The sequence below is a fragment of the Vitis riparia genome, chromosome 14 (assembly GCF_004353265.1).
Source record: "Vitis riparia cultivar Riparia Gloire de Montpellier isolate 1030 chromosome 14, EGFV_Vit.rip_1.0, whole genome shotgun sequence".
NCBI lineage: Eukaryota > Viridiplantae > Streptophyta > Magnoliopsida > Vitales > Vitaceae > Vitis > Vitis riparia.
In genome coordinates, this window is record NC_048444.1 from 17452296 (window position 1) to 17472383 (window position 20088).

Sequence of the window (20088 nt, forward strand, 5' to 3'; positions counted from 1 at the left end):
TTCTCTTCCAACCCCACCCCCCCCCCCCCCCCCCCCCCCCCCCTCTCTCAATTTTAGTTTCTACTATATAATTTTTATAGCACTAGTCATATTTATTAACCTAACTAGAATCCTAGTTTAGAACCTACTTTTCTTATTCTTTGATTTCTAATTTTAGATTCTGCTATTTACTGAGTACTTTGTTTCCCCCTCTTTTTCTGGTGCTTGTTTCTCCTCTTATTCTGTTAAATATCAATTTTTTAGTTTACAGTTTGGTGCCATTATTGTAAACTGTGGATTGGGATTTCTGCTCTTGTAGTATGTGAAATCTATCAGTTTTGTGACTTAAAATTCTTATTCTTGACTTAAACTATTTGATACTCAGGTTCCAATGGCTATACAAACCCATTTTGTGGACATTGTAGAAACACATAAACATCCTGTTGTTGTACTTTCTAGGTAAACCTCTTGCTTTTTCTTTACTAAGCCTGTACCCAATAATAGTAGTATTATATCTTTTTTGTCTAGTCGAAGCCAATATACAGTACATCATACTAGTGATTTGTGGCTAAGTGAGCTGTCATCTGGATTTTCCATTGCCTTTGAACTGATTGGAAGCATCATGCTGCCCTAACTACTGCACTACCAGTCTGAAATGATTTGTCCCTTTCTTTCAGAGGGTACCTATGGTTACTGTTCTGAAAATAACAGTGGTCAATGGATACAATCACAATAAAATAAATCTCAACGTCAAGCTCACACAAGAATCACTTGATTTATGTGGTTTGGAAAGACTTTCTCACAACAATCTCCAATGAGAGCTGCAACAACTAATTTTCTCTGCTTTTATTTTTATTTCATTTTTTTTTATTGACATGCCCTTTCTTTTTGCTGAAGTACAATTATAAGGTTTGCCGAGCAGAGTCTTGATCAAGAAATGAGAACGTCAGTTTTTAGTCCTCGACTTATGGAGGTATTCCACTTTACCCCTTTAATTAGTATGGGATCCATATCTGGTTCCTCTCTTTGCAGGGTATGGCTAGCTGCGAAAAAAGTGATGAAGTGATTATAATGCTTTAGGAACTTTTAAATATTTAATAATTTGTATCTTCTATGTCATGGTTTTTGGGTCATTCACGTTTCTACCAAGCTTCGCCAAGGCTGGCATCTATGTTTGGATTCCAGCAATATGTTTCATTATATGGTTGTCACTATTTTAGAAGTGAAGATAAAATTTTGCAGCAATAGAAATGGAGTAGAGATACTGGTTTCCATTTGTTTTCCAAAAATAGTTTTAGTACAATTTCTTAGTGCACAAAACAACTATATAAATAATGGATAAAAACAGAAAAAGACATTGCAAGTGAGTTCTCTTAATTGGATTTTTTTTCCCTACCATTTTGATAGCTATATTGTTTGGTTACTGGACTTGATGCTCCTTACAGGCAGTTATATGGTTTCTTGCAAGATGGTCTTCCACATATCTAATGGTGCCTGAAGAATGTAGAGAAGACAACTGCAATTCAGGTTATGATCATGAGAGCTGGCTTCGGTCACAACACTCCAGAAAAGCTTTGCTTAGTTTTTTTGGACAATATAATCAGGGTAAACCTGTGCTTGATGTTATTGTTCGGATCTCCATGATGACACTCATTTCATATCCTGGCGAGAAGGATTTGCAGGTAGAAAATATAGAACAGTACCTCTTGTATTGTCTCATTTTTTGAAATTTGAATTTTATTAGACATTTGCACTGTTTTCCTCCATCTTGCCTGTGTCATGACTGTCATATGCTTGTGGCTTCTGAAAAATAAATTGGAAAATATTTGACTTATAATTTCTATAGCAAATGTTTCAAGTTGGTTCTTAATTAAATATGTTATACTAGGTTACTTTTAATGTGTAAGTTATGACAATGGGGTTCCCACACACTCAACTTGCCACCTATAGATATCCTTGTTCCCTGTGTTTATGGATCATGGTTTCCTTGTCTGCAGTATAATGTGTATGTTATGACAATGGGTTCCCATACACTTTACCTGCTAACTACAGATATCCTTGTTCCATGTGTTTATGGATCATGGCTTCCTGAACTTGTATGCAGTGTGCATAACTACTTTCTTTTGTTGTGATTGAGCATGGGGTTGATGAAAAATACGCCTAATAATAGGGTTTATACATGGTTTTGTTGCTGATAATGGCATATATATATATGTGTGTGTGTGTGTGTGTGTGTGTTGGACAGGTGGTAAGACAAGTGATGATAAATAATCAATCTGCATTTAACCAGACCAAAAGGTTAGTATATGGCTCTCATTGAGAGTCTTTGTTGAGTATGTAGCATGTATGTCCATAGGATAAGAATCATAAGATAGATAAGATCATAAGAGACGATTGAAGCAATGAAGGTTGAAAAGTTTGAAGTGGAGAAAAAGTCTTTCCAGGTAAAGTTTGAAGGTTCCAATGGGGGAACTTGGATTTCAATAACAGAAAGGAGCCGAGGGTTTGTTGTCTCAGTAGGATTTGGAAAGGAGGAGTTGGAATGGTTGACGGAGCATTTGAAGAAAGCTGTGGAGTTGTAGGCTTCCAGGGGATTTATACGAAAGATTAGGGGCAAGACTAGGACTCACTTGATGGAGATTTGTTTCAATAGTAGAGGGCGTTTCATGAAAATTACAAAAATTGTTACAAATAGGAAACCATTAATCCTTGTCGTTCCCGAGGGTGTTAAAGGCAATGGGTGGGAAGCCCTTAGGAAGGCGATTTCTTCAGTGCAAGATTATTTTGATCAAGCTGGAAGAGTTTTGAAGGAGACGTTTAAAGATGCTTAGGCGAGTAAGGGCATTTACAGAGGATGTCGGTCACATGCAGAAGTGGTTGCAGAGGATGGACCTAGGAATGGAGCTCTGTTGTTAGTTGGAAAATGAGCTAGAGCTGTAATTTGTGAATGCAAAGAAAAAGCTCAAGATTGGGCTCAAGTAAGAAAAGTTATTGCGAGAATGATGGGTACGAAAGGAATGGTGTCTATAACCCCTATTTCCGCTTTCAAGGGGCGTTTTTTTGTGGATTCTGCAAGGAGTGCTGAATGGTTCCAAGAGCAGGGAAGATTATTAGTGAGAGGAAGGTCTATTCTCTTGAGGAAATGGTCGCCAAGAGAAAATATGGTTGTTGTTGGAAAATTCAGAAGGGGCTGGTTAGAACTAAAAGGTCTTCCTTTTCACTTGTGGGATGAAGATAAGTTGAAATTCATTATGAAGAAGTGGGGGAGGGTAACGAAGGTGGCACGGGAATCTTTGAAGCTTGTAGACTTGTCGAAGGTGAAGCTGTGGGTGGAGATGCTTCCAAATGTCGTGCTACCAGCGCTGCTAGCACTGTCGTCTTCAACGTTCCAACGCGCAGGATCTTTTGCAAAGGTGGTCCCGCTGTTTGCACGCTCTCAAGGTCCTGTTGAAGTTAGGGCCGGCGGGGACGAGGCTTTCTCTGAAAAGGATGGTCGGGCCTTTGAGAGAAAGACCCAGTCTCTTCCCAACCCTAGCCCACCTTCAGCCGCAATCGTGGGCCGTAATTTAAAAGGCCCGTCGTGGTTGGGCTAAAGAACAGGAGGAACGAAGACCTCTATTTAGGCGGGTTTGTTTCGAAGGGAAGAAGATGCTGCAGTGAGAAAGGGGAAAGCTTCTGAGGTTCAGACGAGAGGCTTTGAGCAGAAGGAAGAGAAGGTCGTTTCAAAGAAGCTGTGGACTACCCTTTTTCCTCCAAGTTTAGATCGCCGACAAGGACTTCAGAGTTGTAGCGAGCCTCTTTTCCTCGGGAAGACATTGTCAGTTAGCGATGTTTGTCTATTGGAAGAGGATTTTGGGTCGGGATCTTAGTTGGAACGAGGATTCAGAGCGAGTCCTCTCTTTCACTGTCAATCGTCAAGGAATCGAAAGCGGTGTTCGGGGGAAGGGACCTCGTCATCAAGAGGCGAAGCGGCTTTGCGCAATCCCCATTTTGAAGAAGGCAAAGAAGGTTTTTTGAGCCAAGTGGGTTCCGATCTTCGTGGTTCATCAGTCACGAATTCACCTTCTAGTCCAAAAATCAGAGGTAAAGGGCTCAACTTTGAGGGGATTTGTGAAATGCCGAGAGTGGAAAACTTGGAGGTATGCTTGTATTCACCTTCTCAGCCACCCGAGTCTTGTTCTATCCTTTCTTGTGGTTTGGCACTTCCTTTGTCGAGTCCCTCTGGTCCAGATCTTCCTAGTTCAGTCTCTCTTTCTCAGTCTCTTATGGAAAATCGAGTAATTTTTGAAATTTTTTCTAAAAAAGACGTTGTTGGCACTTTTTATCAAAAATATGTTGGCATTCCTGTCCGTGATGAGGAGGAGACCCAGTTTGCTTTATCAAACCAGTTGTCCGAGAGTTTTAACCCCAGTAAGTCTAAACTCAGCTTGCCTAAGGAGGTTTCTAACCTGGTTACAGGTAGCCAGGGTGATACTGTGGTCTCTCCATCGGGTGAGTTCCAAATAAATGGCCTGTCCCCTAGGAAAATGGCTAAAGTGCGTGAGGTTTTAAGTTCTCTGGATATTAAGGTTTATTCCAGGAGGAAGAACAGATGGTCCACAGGTATTTGAGACCTGTTGGAACTGGTTTGGTGGTTTAGGGTTTGTGAGTTTCTCCATGAAAATTATCAGTTAGAATACCAAGGGCTTGGGATCAAGGAATAAGAGAAGGGTGGTTAAAGATTTTTTGAAGTCAGAGAATCCGGATGTTGTGATGATTTTAGGAAACAAAAAAGGTGAAGTGTGACAGAAGATTTGTGGGTAGTGTCTGGACGGTCAGAAATAAGGAATGGACTGCTCTTCCGGCGTGCGGGACTTCAGGTGGGATTTTGATTAATTAGGACTCTAAAAAACTGCGTCGTGAGGAGGTGGTAATAGGATCCTTCTCGGTCTCAGTCAAGTTTGCTTTGGACGGATGCGGACCTCTTTGGATATCCACAGTTTATGGCCCAAACAGCCCATCACTTAGGAAGGATTTTTGGGTGGAGCTTTTAGACATTTTTGGCCTATCTTTTCCGTTATGGTGTGTGGGCGGTGATTTTAATGTCATAAGGAGAAGTTTAGAAAAATTGAGTGGTTCTAGTTTAACTTCAAGCATGAAGGACTTTGATAGTTTTATAAGAGAATGTGAATTGTTTGATCCACCTTTATGGAACGCATCATTCACTTGGTCAAACATGCAAGAGTCTCCCGTGTGTAAGAGATTGGATCGTTTTCTTTACTCAAATGAGTGGGGGCATCTCTTTCCCCAAGGCCTTCAAGAAGCTCTTCCGAGAAGGACATCGGATCATTGGCCTATTGTTTTGGATACCAACCCTTTCAAGTGGGGCCCAACACCTTTAGGTTTGAGAATATGTGGTTGCAACATCCTAGTTTCAAGGAGAACTTTAGAAATTGGTGGAGAGGCTTTCAAGGAAATGGGTGGGAAGGTCACAAGTTCATGAGGAGATTACAATTTGTTAAAGCCAATTTGAAAGAGTGGAATAAGGTTTCTTTTGGAGAGCTAAATGAAAGGAAAAAAAGCATCCTCAATGATTTAGCCAACTTTGATGCCATTGAGCAAGTTGGGGGTCTCACTTCTGATCTTTTAGTTCAAAGAGCCTTAAGAAAAGGGGAGCTAGAGGAATTAATTTTGAGGGAAGAAATTCATTGGAGACAAAAAGCTAGGGTGAAATGGGTTAAAGAAGGGGATTGTAACTCAAAGTTTTTTCATAAAGTGGCTAATGGCAGGCAAAATAGGAAATTTATCAAGGTGTTGGAGAATGAAAGTGGCTTAGTGTTGAATAATGCTGAGAGTATCACGAAGGAGATTTTACTTTACTTTGAAAAGCTCTACGCGAATCCTACTGGAGAGTCTTGGAGTGTTGAAGGTTTAGATTAGTCCCCTATATCGGAAGAGAGTGCGTCTAGGTTGGACTCCCCTTTCACTGAAGAAAAGATTTCTAAGGCCATTTTTCAGTTGGATAGGGATAAGGCGCCGAGGCCTGATGGCTTTACCATTGCATTATTTCAAGATTATTGGGATGTGATCAAGGAGGATTTAGTGAGACTGTTTGCAGAGTTTCATAGAAGCGGGATTATCAATCAAAGCACTAATGCCTCCTTCATAGTTCTGTTACCCAAAAAAAGTTTGACAAAGAAAATCTCAGACTTTAAACCCATTAGCTTGATCACTAGCCTCTACAAGATAATAGCCAAAGTGCTTTCAGGGCGTCTAAGAGGGGTATTACATGAAACCATCGATTCTACTCAAGGCGCTTTTGTTCAAGGGAGACAAATATTGGATGCGGTTCTCATAACCAATGAGATAGTGGATGAGAAAAGATGATCAGGCGAGGAAGGAGTCGTCTTCAAAATTGACTTTGAAAAGGCTTATGATCATGTGAGTTAGGATTTTTGGGATCACGTGTTGGAAAAGAAGGGGTTCAGTTCTAGTTGGAGGAAATGGATGAGTGGTTGTTTGTCCTCAGTATCTTATGCAGTCTTGGTGAATGGAAACGCTAAAGGGTGGGTTAAGGCATCTAGAGGCTTAAGACATGGCGACCCTTTATCTCCTTTTTTGTTTACTTTAGTCGCAGATGTACTGAGCAGGATGCTATTGAGAACAGAGGAAAGAAATTTGTTGGAAGGTTTCAGGGTGGGTAGAAACAGAACTAGGGTGTCCCATTTGCAATTCGCAGATGATACTATTTTCTTTTCTAACACTAAGGAGGAAGAACTGCAGACTCTCAAGAGTCTTTTGCTAGTGTTTGGGCATATTTCTGGGCTCAAGGTCAACCTTGACAAGAGTAATATTTATGGCATCAATCTTGATCAAAATCATCTTTCTAGGTTGGCTGAGTTGCTTGATTGCAAGGCTTCTGGTTGGCCTATACTCTATCTGGGTCTTCCTTTGGGAGGGAATCCCAAGGCTTGTGGCTTTTAGGATCCAATGATTGAGATAATCTCAAGAAGATTAGATGGGTGGCAAAAGGCTTATTTATCTTTTGAAGGAAGGATAACTCTTATCCAATATTGCTTCACCCACATGCCCTATTACTTCCTCTCCTTGTTTAAGATACCCGCTTTAGTGGCTGCAAAAATTGAGAGGTTGCAAAGGGATTTTTTATGGTCAGGGATTGGGGAAGGTAAAAGAGATCATTTAGTTAGTTGTGATGTAGTGTGTAATCCAAAGGCAAAAGGGGGATTGGGATTTGGGATGATTTCTCTAAGGAATCTCGCTCTCTTAGGGAAATGGTTGTGGAGGTACCCTAGAGAGGGTTCAGCTCTATGGCATCAGGTCATCTTAAGCATTTATGGATCACACTCTAATGGTTGGGATGCTAACACTTTAGTCAGATGGTCACATCATTGTCCTTGGAAGGCTATTGCACAAGTCTTTCAAGAGTTTTTCATGTTTACTCGGTTTGTGGTAGGAAATGGGGAAAGAATTCGATTCTGGGAAGATTTGTGGTGGGGGGGACCAATCTTTGGGATCCCAATATCCAAGACTATTTAGAGTAGTCTTGGATAAAAATATTCTTATTTCTTCAATTCTCGGTTCCACTCGTCCTTTCTCTTGGAACTTTAATTTTCGCCGTAACCTTTCAGATTTTGATATAGAAGTTTTAAAAGGCTTCATATGGTCACTTGATGGTTTGCATCTATCACCTTAGGTTTCAGATGCCAGATCCTGACCTTTATCTTCTTGAGGGCTTTTTTTAGTCAATTTTTTCTTTCTAGCCTTATCTCAATTTTCTGGTTCTCCTCCGGTTTTTCCTTCTAAGTTCGTTTGGAATTCTCAAGTCCCTTTCAAAGTGAAGTCCTTTGTTTGGTTAGTGGCACACAAGAAGGTAAATACCAATGACATGCTACAATTGAGAAGACCCTACAAAGCTCTTAGTCCTGATATTTGTATTCGGTGCATGAAGCATGGGGAATCAGCAGATCATCTTTTCCTACATTGCTCTTTGACAATGGGGTTGTGGCACAAATAATTTCAGTTAGCCAAGATGGATTGAGTCCCCCCGAGGAGCATCTTTGACATGATGTCCATCAAATTTAATGGTTTTAGTTCATCTAAGAGGGGGATAGTTTTGTGGCAAGCTGCGAGCATTGCTTTAATTTGGGTTGTGTGGCGGGAAAGAAACGTGAGGATTTTTTAGGATAAAGTAAGGAATTCAGAGTATCTTTGGGTTTCTATTTTTTTCCTTGCTTCTCTTTGGGCTTTCTATTCCAAGGTTTTTAAGGGGACTCCCCTTAATGTGTTACAACTTGATTGGTTAGCGGTGTGTAATTCCGAAGGATTGGTCTAATCTAGAGTGTTAGCTTGTTTTACTGTGTACTTTCTTGTTTTTGTATTCTTGTAGTTTAGTTTTCTTTAGTGGGAGGATTTCTCATCCTTCCCTTTTACTTCTTTTTTCTATCAATATATCTCTTTGTCGTTTCCTATCAAAAAAAAAAAAAAAAAAAAAAATGGCCTATATGAAAACTGGGAAAGTAACTTTGATTGACCCACTTCTCATCCTATGGATACTCTTAGCTTGTTTCCTTCTTGGTCTAACATGTACATGAGCTCATTAATGTTAAATGCTAGAAGTGGCCTAACTTCCCATGAAAGGCAAACTTCTTTGATTATGCATACCATGTCCATGCATGCACACATAGGTGGTTGGGTACAGTCCTAACCTTAGGCTGGCAAGCATGAGTCTGTTGTTTTGAGCTTGAGTACATAATGTTAATTTGATGCATCAATTTTCTTGTAACTCCTGCTGTTCTTGCACGTGTTCATCTTTTAGAAAAGGGTGAGTTAGATACAGTCTTGAGCTTTAGTGGGCAAGTATTAAGATGTATTTTTGGGCTTATGGATACATGATGTTAATATGATTTTTCCAAATCTATTATACCTCTTGCTTCATCATTATCTTAGAATACCAAACAATAAAGCACTGAACTGTTCACAAATTTTTACCTCTATCATTATATTAGGGTACGATATGATAAAGCATGGACTGTTTATTGATGCAAAAGCATACCAATAAGGAGTAGAACATTCTTAACCTTGATACGGCAAGGAAACTAATATGAATGAGGAGTGTGTATGAAATTTTGAATCCTACTGCATAGGCTCATCTTTGGAGGAATCTTGGGTGGTATAGGCTTTATTATTTTCTCGTGGTATCTTAATTTTGCGACCATTGTACCCCGGATCTATTGTTGCTGTAATATGTCTTTGCTTATTCAATCATGGTAGACCAAATAGTATTTCAGATGAGGCTGTAAAAAATATTGCTAATCCATGGGTTGGCATACTGATTAAACTTGTTCAATTTATATGATGCTTAAGTTGATTTGCGCATAGTTTTATTGGCCAATGTCAGTCAACAAATATGTCCTTTATTGAAGGCCATGAAATTTCAAAATTGTATCCTTATATTCCCAACTTCAGAAAAGTTGGAATTCAACTAAATATAGAATTGAGGCAATTGATTTTCAAAATTAATATGGTTAAGGTATAATTTGTATTTTTATAGTGTAAAGTTGCCAAGTTATTAAACATTTGAATTGGGACCTAATTGAGCAACAACTTAAGGTTTAAGGGATGCTTTGATCTTTTTTGCTTTAGTGAAATTTGGTGTAAACCTGGGAGTACACGTTGAATAATAATGGTATTAGAATAGAGCCTTTAAATGCATAACATGATGTAATAAATTTGGAATTCATTATTTATTTAATAATATTCCAATTTCACTTTCACCTATCCTTATTTCATGCATTGTACTTTATAAACATTCTCACCTAGCATTTCTTACATTGTACATGACTTGAGTGCATTAAGAGTTGCATGAGAGATTTAAGTCATAGGTTCCTTGCAAGTAGATGACTTGTTCACAGTTGGTTCATAAACTTAGGCAATCCATTAGAAGTTATAATGCACTACCTCCTAATTGGAGGAATGACTAGTCTTGGCTATCGGGATGGTTTCCCATGGTGAGTGCACTAGTGTGAATGGTTAGGCATTATATAGGACCTATGTTGAGTCATGATGTATGACTATCAAGTAGTCATAACTTCACCAAAATGTTTCATTGGTCGAAGTTAGCAGTGGCTTCGACCTATGGGTAAGATCCTAAAGCAATCATGTATTGCCTATGGATTGGGTCACTATTCATGGAAGTCAGTAGCAATAGATATTCTCAATAGAAATACCATGATAATTCATTAGGTTAGGACAAGGTGTCCCCTTGGGTGATCCTAAGGAGGTGTGTTTATGTAAACTATGGTTGTAGTAGTTCCATAGGTGGAACTTAACATAAGCTTTTTGTGGGTTAAGATATATCAATTGATTACACAATATGAGAATTTGTAACTTAAGGATAGTAGATGTAGTCTTGAGAGGTTGGTAACTTTCACCTCGTTAGACTCTAAACACCAATTCATGGGAAGACTAAATGTAATGGATATTAGGTCATGGACTTGAGCACTTTATGTCTCGTTATTATTTAATAGGGTACTAGAGTGCAATTAATTCTCTATAGTGGGATGTTGAATCAACTTTAGAATTGGATTTTGATGGAGTTTGTGTTGTCCTATGGATCCCAATGGTCTCTATTCAAACTCATACACCTTGTTGGCATGGTATATAATGGTTGGACTGGCTCTTAGTTCACTTATGTGAACGACATCTTTGGATTGGGCTAATTGATTAATTAAATGACCTTATGAGATTGATTAATCAATTTGGGCTAGATTAAGTGATACAAGCCCATGTGGACTCGAGTCACATAAGCCCAATTAGGAACCCTATAAATACTCTTAGGGGTTAGGGTTTGCATAAGTTTTTGTCTTCTATTATCCAGAGAGAAGAGAGAGCCCTAGCCTCCTCCCTCCCAATCTATCCACCGTTTGTGTGCTAAGGAACGAGGTTGAGTCATCGAGCGGAAGATCATGGGTCTATGAGACTTCCAAGGATATCGATTTGACTCTTCAACACATGGAATTTAAGGTTTGGGAACATCAAAACCTAAAGGTTAGTATATCAACTCTAAAGATGAAATTTTTTAAAAAATTGGTATTGCTTCCGTTTCTTAGATCTAAGATGCCAACAAATGGCATGATCCTAACAAGTGCTGAGAAGGACCAACTCTTAGAAGGATAGAGAGTTACGCAAGTTGGGGTCCTTAGTGATTTATGATGGGTGTTGGGAGTTGACAGAGACTTCCAATTATGCTGTCATCATTTGTAAGCTTAATAATAATGGCATGATCCTAACAAGTGCCAAGAAGGACCAGCTCTTAGAAGGATAAAGAGTTATGCAAGTTGGAGTCCATAGTAAATTATGATGGGTGTTGGGAGTTGGGAGTTGGCAAAGACTTCCAATTATGTTGTCATCATTTGGTACTTAGCTAATGAAGCTTTGAATCATCTCTTGGAACATGAGGGAGCCTAATGAAGTGGGTAAAAGGAAGATTGTGCATCTCTTATTCGATTGTATGGGGCACATTTGTTTTATCTTCACGAGTTCAAAATGGGTTCAATTTGGTCGAAGTAATAAGTTAGGGGGTGGATAGGTGTTTGGAATAGGGAACCATTTGTTAGTAGTTTTAGTTGGTCAATCTAAAGTTTCCGTCACTTTTGTGTGATTGACCAATATACCTTACCTAATCCATTATCTTTAGTTTTTCTATAAGAAATTTAATCTTTTGTTGTTACTGTATATATATATGTCTAACTATATATATATATATATATATATATATATAAATATTCACCTCATAAAACATAAAATTTGCACAAAGGTGTTGTGAGACATAGAGATTTTAATTCTAGCCAACATACTCATGTCAACACAATATGACACAAGTGAGATTCGTGTCAGATATGTTTACATGACTCCGGATATGACTAGCTCATGATTGCTTTATCTCTTTCTTTAATTGTTTTAAATTATGCTTATATTGCATTAAATATAGCTATTTCACTCTTTATCTCTTTCTTAATTTTGTTGTAAGTTGTATTGGATGATAGTATAAAAAAATATAGAATTTTTGAATTCTAACTCTTGAAATTAATGATATGCTTTATCTCTTTCTTAATTTTTTTAAATTATAATAGATAAAATTTAAAAATAACTATAACAATTAGTAGCATAAAAAGTTTGAATATAAATATCAAAATTAATATCTTAAAAAATCTAGAGATAAATTATAATAATTAGTATAAAAAATTCAAAAATTTCACATGATATATGACATTAAATATGAATTATATTTGGTTCACATTTAGTGTATTTGACTATTTTTATTACAAAATCAATATAAATTTTGAAAATTTTATACTAATGAAAGTTTACTAGTAATGTGATGTAGTATTTTTTTTAAAGGCTTTTCTCAGCATCCTATTAAAATAAAAGGCCTATAATAAATAGGTTTTTTGTGTACAATTTGTAGTAACATCAAAGCAAAATAATGTTTAGCATCTTATTAAAATAGAAAGGTATAATAAATATATTTTTAACTACAATTAACCATTTAGTATTATAGATCACTTATACTTATCTTATTGTGGAAGGATGTCTTGTCCTTCTTGATATTTTTAGTTAATAAAAAAAAAAATCTATTGGATTTTTGATAAAAATAAAAAAAATAAAAAAAACTATCTTCTTATGCTTTTGTTTAGTGTTAATCTATTTTTCATTAATGTCGTACCCAAGTACCTAGGCCCATAGTTGAGATCCTTTTCAATCAAATCCTAGTGTCCTAAGATTTTGAGACGTAAAAGGTCTGACACTTAGACATGTACTTGTACTTGATGGCCATACTAGACCCATAACATGGCAAAGGTGTATGTTTTTATTCTTAATGCTATTGTTGCACACAAGTGTCTTATAAGAATCTAGTTCATATATGTGAAAGCTATAGGTATGTCAAAGCACTTAGATGAGCCTTCTCTTGTCTTTAGGATCTTTATGAATTTAGTGGTAGTGGTCTTTAAATCTATTCTTGAGTGGACCATCTTGTTTGGTAATTGAATGGAGTTGCAATTGACAACATAAACATTATTTTACTTGTTTCAATATAGTTTCTTTTTTATCAAGTAGCTTCAAATATTTCTTTGGGTTAATGCATGGAACATTGTTCCTAAAACTGTTATTACTTTCTTAACTCTGTCTTTTATTATGATTAAAAAAATTCTGAAATGCTCTATTTCATCATTCAAAAACTTCCAATTGTTTAATTCCCTGTCTGTCGTTACTTTTTGTGTTTGACAGGCACTTACTTGTTACCAGCTACTTCATTCACTTGTCCGACGAAAGAATGTTTGTACTCACCTTGTTGCATTTGTGAGTCACATATCCACATCTATTTTCAAAATGCATGAAAGATACTGCAGTTTGTATGTATATGTTGATACTGTTGAGACCATATTTGTGTTCTTTCAACACAGCTATTTGAAGTTGGATATACTGTTGCTTTTCTTTCCATATTTCTTTTGTGCTACTTATTGTTGAGGTATAAATTGAGAAACTTTTGGAAGATTACTTTTACACTGCTGGTCCCAAGCCCAAAGAAAGGAGGTTGCTCTAGGCTGACAACTGGTTACATTGTTGAATATAAATTGAACAGTATTGGGTTGTGTTGCATCATGTTGATTGTATAGGATTCACTTTTCTTCCATGTAATGGAGAGCCATGTGGTGCAATATTAGATGCTCTATGGACAATGATTTGGTTATGAGGCATTCGACATAGTAAATGTTGATAGGCAAATAGTAGCATGAGGCAAGGCATAATAATTTGTGAGTTAATAGTGACAGATGACAAGGTGGAGAATCACATTTGGCTCAAAAATAAGTTTGCAAAGGAAATTTAACAAATAATAGGAATTGAGGTAGAACTTACTTAACACTCTGCATTGTATTTTGATCTAATGCCCTGCATATCTGGAATACTTCAAGTAGACCACACAATAAAGTACATATGTTATAGGTTTTTCCATATATGTTGCCTTTGATATGCCCACATATCAAGCTCACATGGTGACATTAGCCTAAGTATTTGTGTACTTTGTTAACTAGATGCCATTCATAAATATGTTTGGGAGCTCAATGAAATGTAAGGATGTCAATGGGAAAGGTTCTAGATGGGACATGGGTCACCTCACCCAACAGGGGCAGGTTTGGGATGGGACAAGTTCTTTGATTGTTTGTTTGAAAAGAAAAATGAAGATAAAATCAAGAAAAATATGAAATGAATAACTTAGTTATTTAAAAAAATTTGAAAAGGTGAAAATTTCACATTTAAGTGAAAATCTAAACCTAATAATCCAAAATTTTGAACAAATCTAATCTCAAATACAGAAACAACACAAACTTCTTTCTACAAACTTATTCTAAAAAAATTCTGACAAAGCTAATATTAGAAATAAATTTAATACAATTAAGTAACTAAAACAACCTCATGGAGATATTGGTGAAGAACTTCAAAAAAATAGAAAATATATATATATATATCTATATATATATATATATATATATATATATATATATATATATATATATAAATCATAGATGGAAGATATTGAAAACCCAAAATTATGGGAAGGAAAATATGGTTTTTTTTGATAGATTGGGAAGGAAAATATGGTTGAAGGTGGTGAAGATGATGACATAAACATGGAGGTGCCTGGGAAAAGCTATGAACTTCACCATTGTTGCTTTGGAAACGAGAGAAGGATGAAATGGGTTATTGAATAAATGAGGGTGAGGCTTGTTGGCCATATACATACGATGGAATTTTTATTGTTTTTAACAGATCTAAGGGCAGTATATAAAATAGCATCATATCTACGGGTGGTGGGGCAAAACAATCACATGCTTTACCCTGCACTGAACCTGAGCTGCATTATAGGAATTTTCCCCAAACCCAACCTGTCCCCATTTGTGTCATACCCTAGTCTGCCCAAATAGCAGTAGGGCTGATGCTTACCCGAAAAACCCACCTCATTGCCATCCTTAACCATATGGCCTTATCTCATTACTCTTTGATGCTCCATGACTCTGAGCATATATATTAACCAAGATTACATTGCAAATAGGAATGTTTACCTTTAGTTGAGTCCTTTATTATTGTGAGTTTATTATCATCATTGGTGGTGGCAGTGGTGGTGATGAGTTGTAGCCATTTAAGATCCATCTTCATACTATATTATGTACATGTACTATGTAAACTTGATGCCACTTAACAATTGATACTCAAATACAACATAAGTGCTTTCAAAGATTTGGGAATACAAAAATTTAAATGCTAAGTTCCTGCTTGATGCGAAAAGAGAATGTGGAAACCTGTTATAAAGAGGCTTACATCATGTATTAAACTTTGTAACTATTAGTTAACAAAATATAATTTGTTTAACAAAAAGAACTTGTACTTTATTACTTTAAATATACCAAAACCCCATGGTTCACTACGGGTAGCCCATACTACAAGTGTACATGACAAATATACATTACATCATTCCTTCAAAAAGATTTAGTCTTTGTATGATACAAAGGCAAAGCCTCAAAACACTTTCAACGCGAGCAAACAACATCCAATCAATAGAAAAGCAATGCTCAAGCATTATTTCCAGCATAGGTCTTCTGAGCTATATCTAAAAGTGGAAGTGATAGGATGGCTCAGTAGGAAAGTTTATAACCATCCTAAGCATACCCTTAAAAACCTTGAAATTAAACGTATCATAGCATGCATGATAAACATTTTATAACCATGAACAAATATGCAATAATGTCAAACATGTATGCATGTATTTGTTGGTTTCATCTCTACTTTTCCTCATCCATCCTTTCATAATTGATAAACTGGTAACCCCTACCAATGTACACATCAGATATCAATGCTCCACAAGATACTCGGTCAATATAATAATGACTATTCTAGGACTATCACCCAAGGGTAAGTTATACCCCGTGTCTTCTAGGACTCGTACCAAAAGGCAGGACCAACCTCGTGTCTTGAGGGACTAAAACCTAGGGGCAGAACCAACCCCATACACCCACATCGAAGTGTCTTCCTCGAGGGCTTTAAGGACTTTCACCCAAGGACCCACGGTCCCACATAAACAATATATCAAAGGATAGTGCCTGTAGCTTCACACAAACACTTCCCACATATCAATCAATTCTCTGGATATCATCTGTCATTATTCCATATCCTTCTTGTAATGCAACCACACCATGAACTATTTCCTTAACATTGAACCATGAATTCTCATACCAATATATATTCCAATATCATTGTAACATTTCATACAATAAATCGAGATGCAATGACACATTAAAACATTTTATGAAATCATATAAATGACATGAAATTTCAATAAATGTTTCAAGGAAAGAAACCAAGATACACCATGGAATGGCATAAAATTCCCTACCTTACACCGACTTCCCCTTTGTGATTCTTCTATGAAGGTGATCTTTACCTATTACAAGGAATTGAAATAAAACAACATAATTTAGGTTTCCTAACCATGAAAATTTATACAATTAAAACTTATGACATTTTCCTTTCTTACTAATTTTTAATTCTCATATTCTCTAATCTACATGCCCATAGGTTTTCAAATCAAATTTGAATTGAATTAAACAATTTTTACAATGCATATTAATATTCCCCAGTTAATTACCAAACATTAATTGTTTTGATTTTCCTAAAGCCTAACCCATTAACAAGTCCTCCAAATAACCTAATTAATCACATACTTTACTAATCTATTTTTCAATCAAACCAAACTAAACAAAGATGTATGTTGATCTTTCCATCAATAAAATACTTAAGTTAAAACACTTTAAACCTTAATTAATTTTGATTTATAATTAAAACATGTTTATAACTAATTACACTCAACTTTTACATAAACTTTATCATTAATTGTTTCAAAATATCATTAGGAACCCAAATATACCAAAATTACTAAATTAATCAACTTCCTTACCTCAAATCTTCACTTTCTCTCTCTAGATTCTCTCTCTAACCCAGACTTCTGTAGAGACAAGCCTCCAAAATGAGGCTGCAGACCCTTATAAAGGGTCCCCAAGCAGCCAAGCAAGTGGTGGCAAGCCACAAGGCTGCCATCAATCTCAACTTTCCAAAATTGTTGTTTAGTCCTTCAAGTTTTCCAATATTAAACCTATAGCTGCCCATTAGTCCTTTAGGTTTTCATAACTCTAATCAGCCCCTAAGAACCTAAGCTTAAGTCATTAACTAATTCCGCTTTACCTTAATCAAGGTTTAATTCATAATTAAACCAGATTAGCACTAAACTAGTTTTAACATCTAATTAAACACATTTAAAGTTAAGTACTAAGATAATCATTATTGCCTATTTAATTCATTAGTACTAGGTATTACATAATAGCTATACAATTTGGTGCTCCAGGACTCAGCATATTTTCGTCTTTATTATTTATTATTTATTTCATTTAAACAAAACAATTCAATTCATTGAATGTATAAGAATATACAAAGGAGAATGAGTTATCCTTCCCAAAAATATAAAATCTAACTAAAAAGAAAAAGAATTATTGAAAAGAAAGCAGATATGAAGTGCTAGAAGCAAAAATTGCAAAAGATCTTTCATTATGAAACAACTCCAAAACCAAAATGAAGAAAAAGAGCTCATGGAAGGAAAAGAATCCCATACAAAAGACTGTAACTGAGAGGCAGAGGCTTCACGCTCAATTAGAAAATATCCTATCTAATCAGTTGAGTGAAGATTCCAAAAAAAAAGGACACCTAACATTTCTAGAAACATTAATGATTTGATGCAGCCAACTCATATACATCCGAGGACCAGGATTAGCATTTTGATGCCCAAGATATGAAAAGGAGGAATGCCCCTCCATTGTGAGAGTGGACAGTGCAATGATCTAACCAAAAGCGATCCCTCCAAATTGGTTTGAATCTCTACCTCAATAGCTAATCCAAAACCAACAGTCTTAGGAGATGGCTCTCAACATTCTTCCATCATGTTCTCTAATCACGCTTCCTATTCCAAGCTGACCTAGATTAGCCAAAGAACAACCATCAAAGTTTAGTTTGAGAGCAACTGCTGGGAAAGGTTTTTAAGCTTGCACCTCATGCACACTCCTCCTGGATGAATATACGAGACTCCAATTTTGCAATCTCAAGCTCAAAGAGTTCCTGTGGGTGAAGTTCAAAAGCACGATGAAAAAAGCACACCCTCTCCAAAAGGCTTCCACAGGCCTATCTATTGAACTAAGATGGGGAGCCTCCCATGTACTTTTTCATGTGCCCCTCCAATACTCTAAGAAGAGGCTCTGATTTTGACATTTGTCAATTTACATATAACTTATTCTGATATGGACAAAAAATTAGTTGGTCAATTAGGAATCTCTCAACAAGCTATTGTTAAAAGATTGTCAAGAACACTTTACAAATGGATCTGTTCCATAAAAGGAGGGGACTTTTAGAAGAATCATTTTGGGAATACTGTTTTGAGAGGAGATTATATATCACAAATCTGAGATCGTTTAGCACTATCCTCAAGCCAAAAGAAGATAAAGGCTAGAGATAATATAGAAATCGCCCTCTGAGACTTAAATGGAAACCCAAATAATTACTTGTAACCTGATTTCCATTGCCCTCCTTCAATGTGTTCCATTCAGTTTCCATGCTGTCCCCTGAAGTCAAGTATCCTCATCCATCCATCTTGCCACCTCATCATTGAAGGGCTGCATCATCACAACATCCTAGATCACCATTTTGATAGTGCACGTTAACATTGAGAGTCTCTTCTGTCCCACCAAAGTGCAGTGAATTGAAAGACTGCCAATGCAAGTATGACATACATTTCGAATGCCCATGGACATGGAATCAATGGCTGGAATAATGGGGCCATCTTTTTTTTTTTTTTTTTTGATTGGAAATGACATAGAGATATATTGATAGATAAAAAGAAGTACAAAAAGAAGGATGAGAAATCCTCCCGCCAAAGAAAACTAAACTACGGAAATTACACTGTAAAACAAGCGAACTCTCTAAAAAGGACCATTCCTTATGGAGTACACACTGCTAACCAATCAAGTTGTAACACATTAAGGGGAATCCCTTAAAAACCTTAGAATAGAAAGCCCAAAGAGAAGCAAGGAAAACAATAGAGTCCCAAAGATACTCTGAATTCCTTACTTTATCCTCAAAAATCCTCGCGTTTCTTTCCCACCACACAACTCGAATTAGAGCGATGCTCGCAGCTTGCCACAAAACTATTCCCCTCTTAGAAGAACCAAAACCATTAAATTTGATGGACATCATGTCATAGATGCTCCTTGGGGGGACCCAATCCATCTTAGCTAACTAAAATAACCTGTGTTACAACCCAATCGTCAAGGAACAATGAAGAAAAAGATGATCTGTTGATTCCCCATGCCTCATGCACAGAATACAAATATCAGGACTAAGGGCTTTGTAGGGTCTTCTCACTTGTAGCATGTCATTAGTATTCACCTTCTTGTGTGCCACTAACCAGACAAAGGACTTCACTTTGAAAGGAACTTGAGAATTCCAAACGAACTTAGAAGGGAAAACCTGAGGAGATCCAGAACATTGAGATAATGCTAGAAAGAAGGATTTGATTGAAAAAAGCCCTGAAGAAGATAATGGCCAAAATCTGGCATCTGGAACCGAAGGAGATAGATGCAATCCATCAAGTGACCGCATGAGGCCTTCTAAGTCCTCTATCTCAGAATCTGACAGGTTACGGCGGAAATTTAAATTCCAAGAGAAAGGATGAGTAAGACCGAGAACTGAAGAAATAGGAATGTTTTTATCCAAGACTACTCTAAATAGTCTTGGATATTGGGTTCCCAAAGGTTGGTCCCCCCACCACAAACCTTCCCAAGATCGAATTCTTTCCCCATCTCCTACCACAAACCGAATAAACAAGGAAAACTCCTGAAAGACTTGTGCAATAGCCTTCCAAGGACAGTGATGTAACCATCTAAAGTGTTAGCATCCCAACCATTAGAGTGTGAACCATAAATGCTTAATATGACCTGATGCCATAGAGCTGAA

The 20088-nt window shown here is 36.7% G+C and overlaps 1 protein-coding gene across 6 annotated transcripts in view; it reads left to right on the forward strand.

Moving 5' to 3' along the window:
• Nucleotides 1–13544, forward strand: part of LOC117930779 (exportin-4-like) — a 90089-nt gene extending 76545 nt beyond the window's left edge. For 3 of the 6 annotated variants that reach the window (XM_034851501.1, XM_034851502.1, XM_034851504.1), the window contains 4 exons: nt 365–438; nt 877–952; nt 1425–1661; nt 13267–13544. In XM_034851501.1, coding sequence (XP_034707392.1) covers nt 365–438; nt 877–952; nt 1425–1661; nt 13267–13506 — 627 coding nt within the window. In that variant the 3' untranslated portion in view covers nt 13507–13544. Of the gene's footprint in view, nt 1–364; nt 439–876; nt 953–1424; nt 1662–13266 lie in introns of those variants that run through there. The other 3 variants (XM_034851503.1, XM_034851505.1, XM_034851506.1) reach the window with 3 other exon arrangements.
• The last annotated feature ends 6544 nt before the right edge of the window (nt 13545–20088 follow it).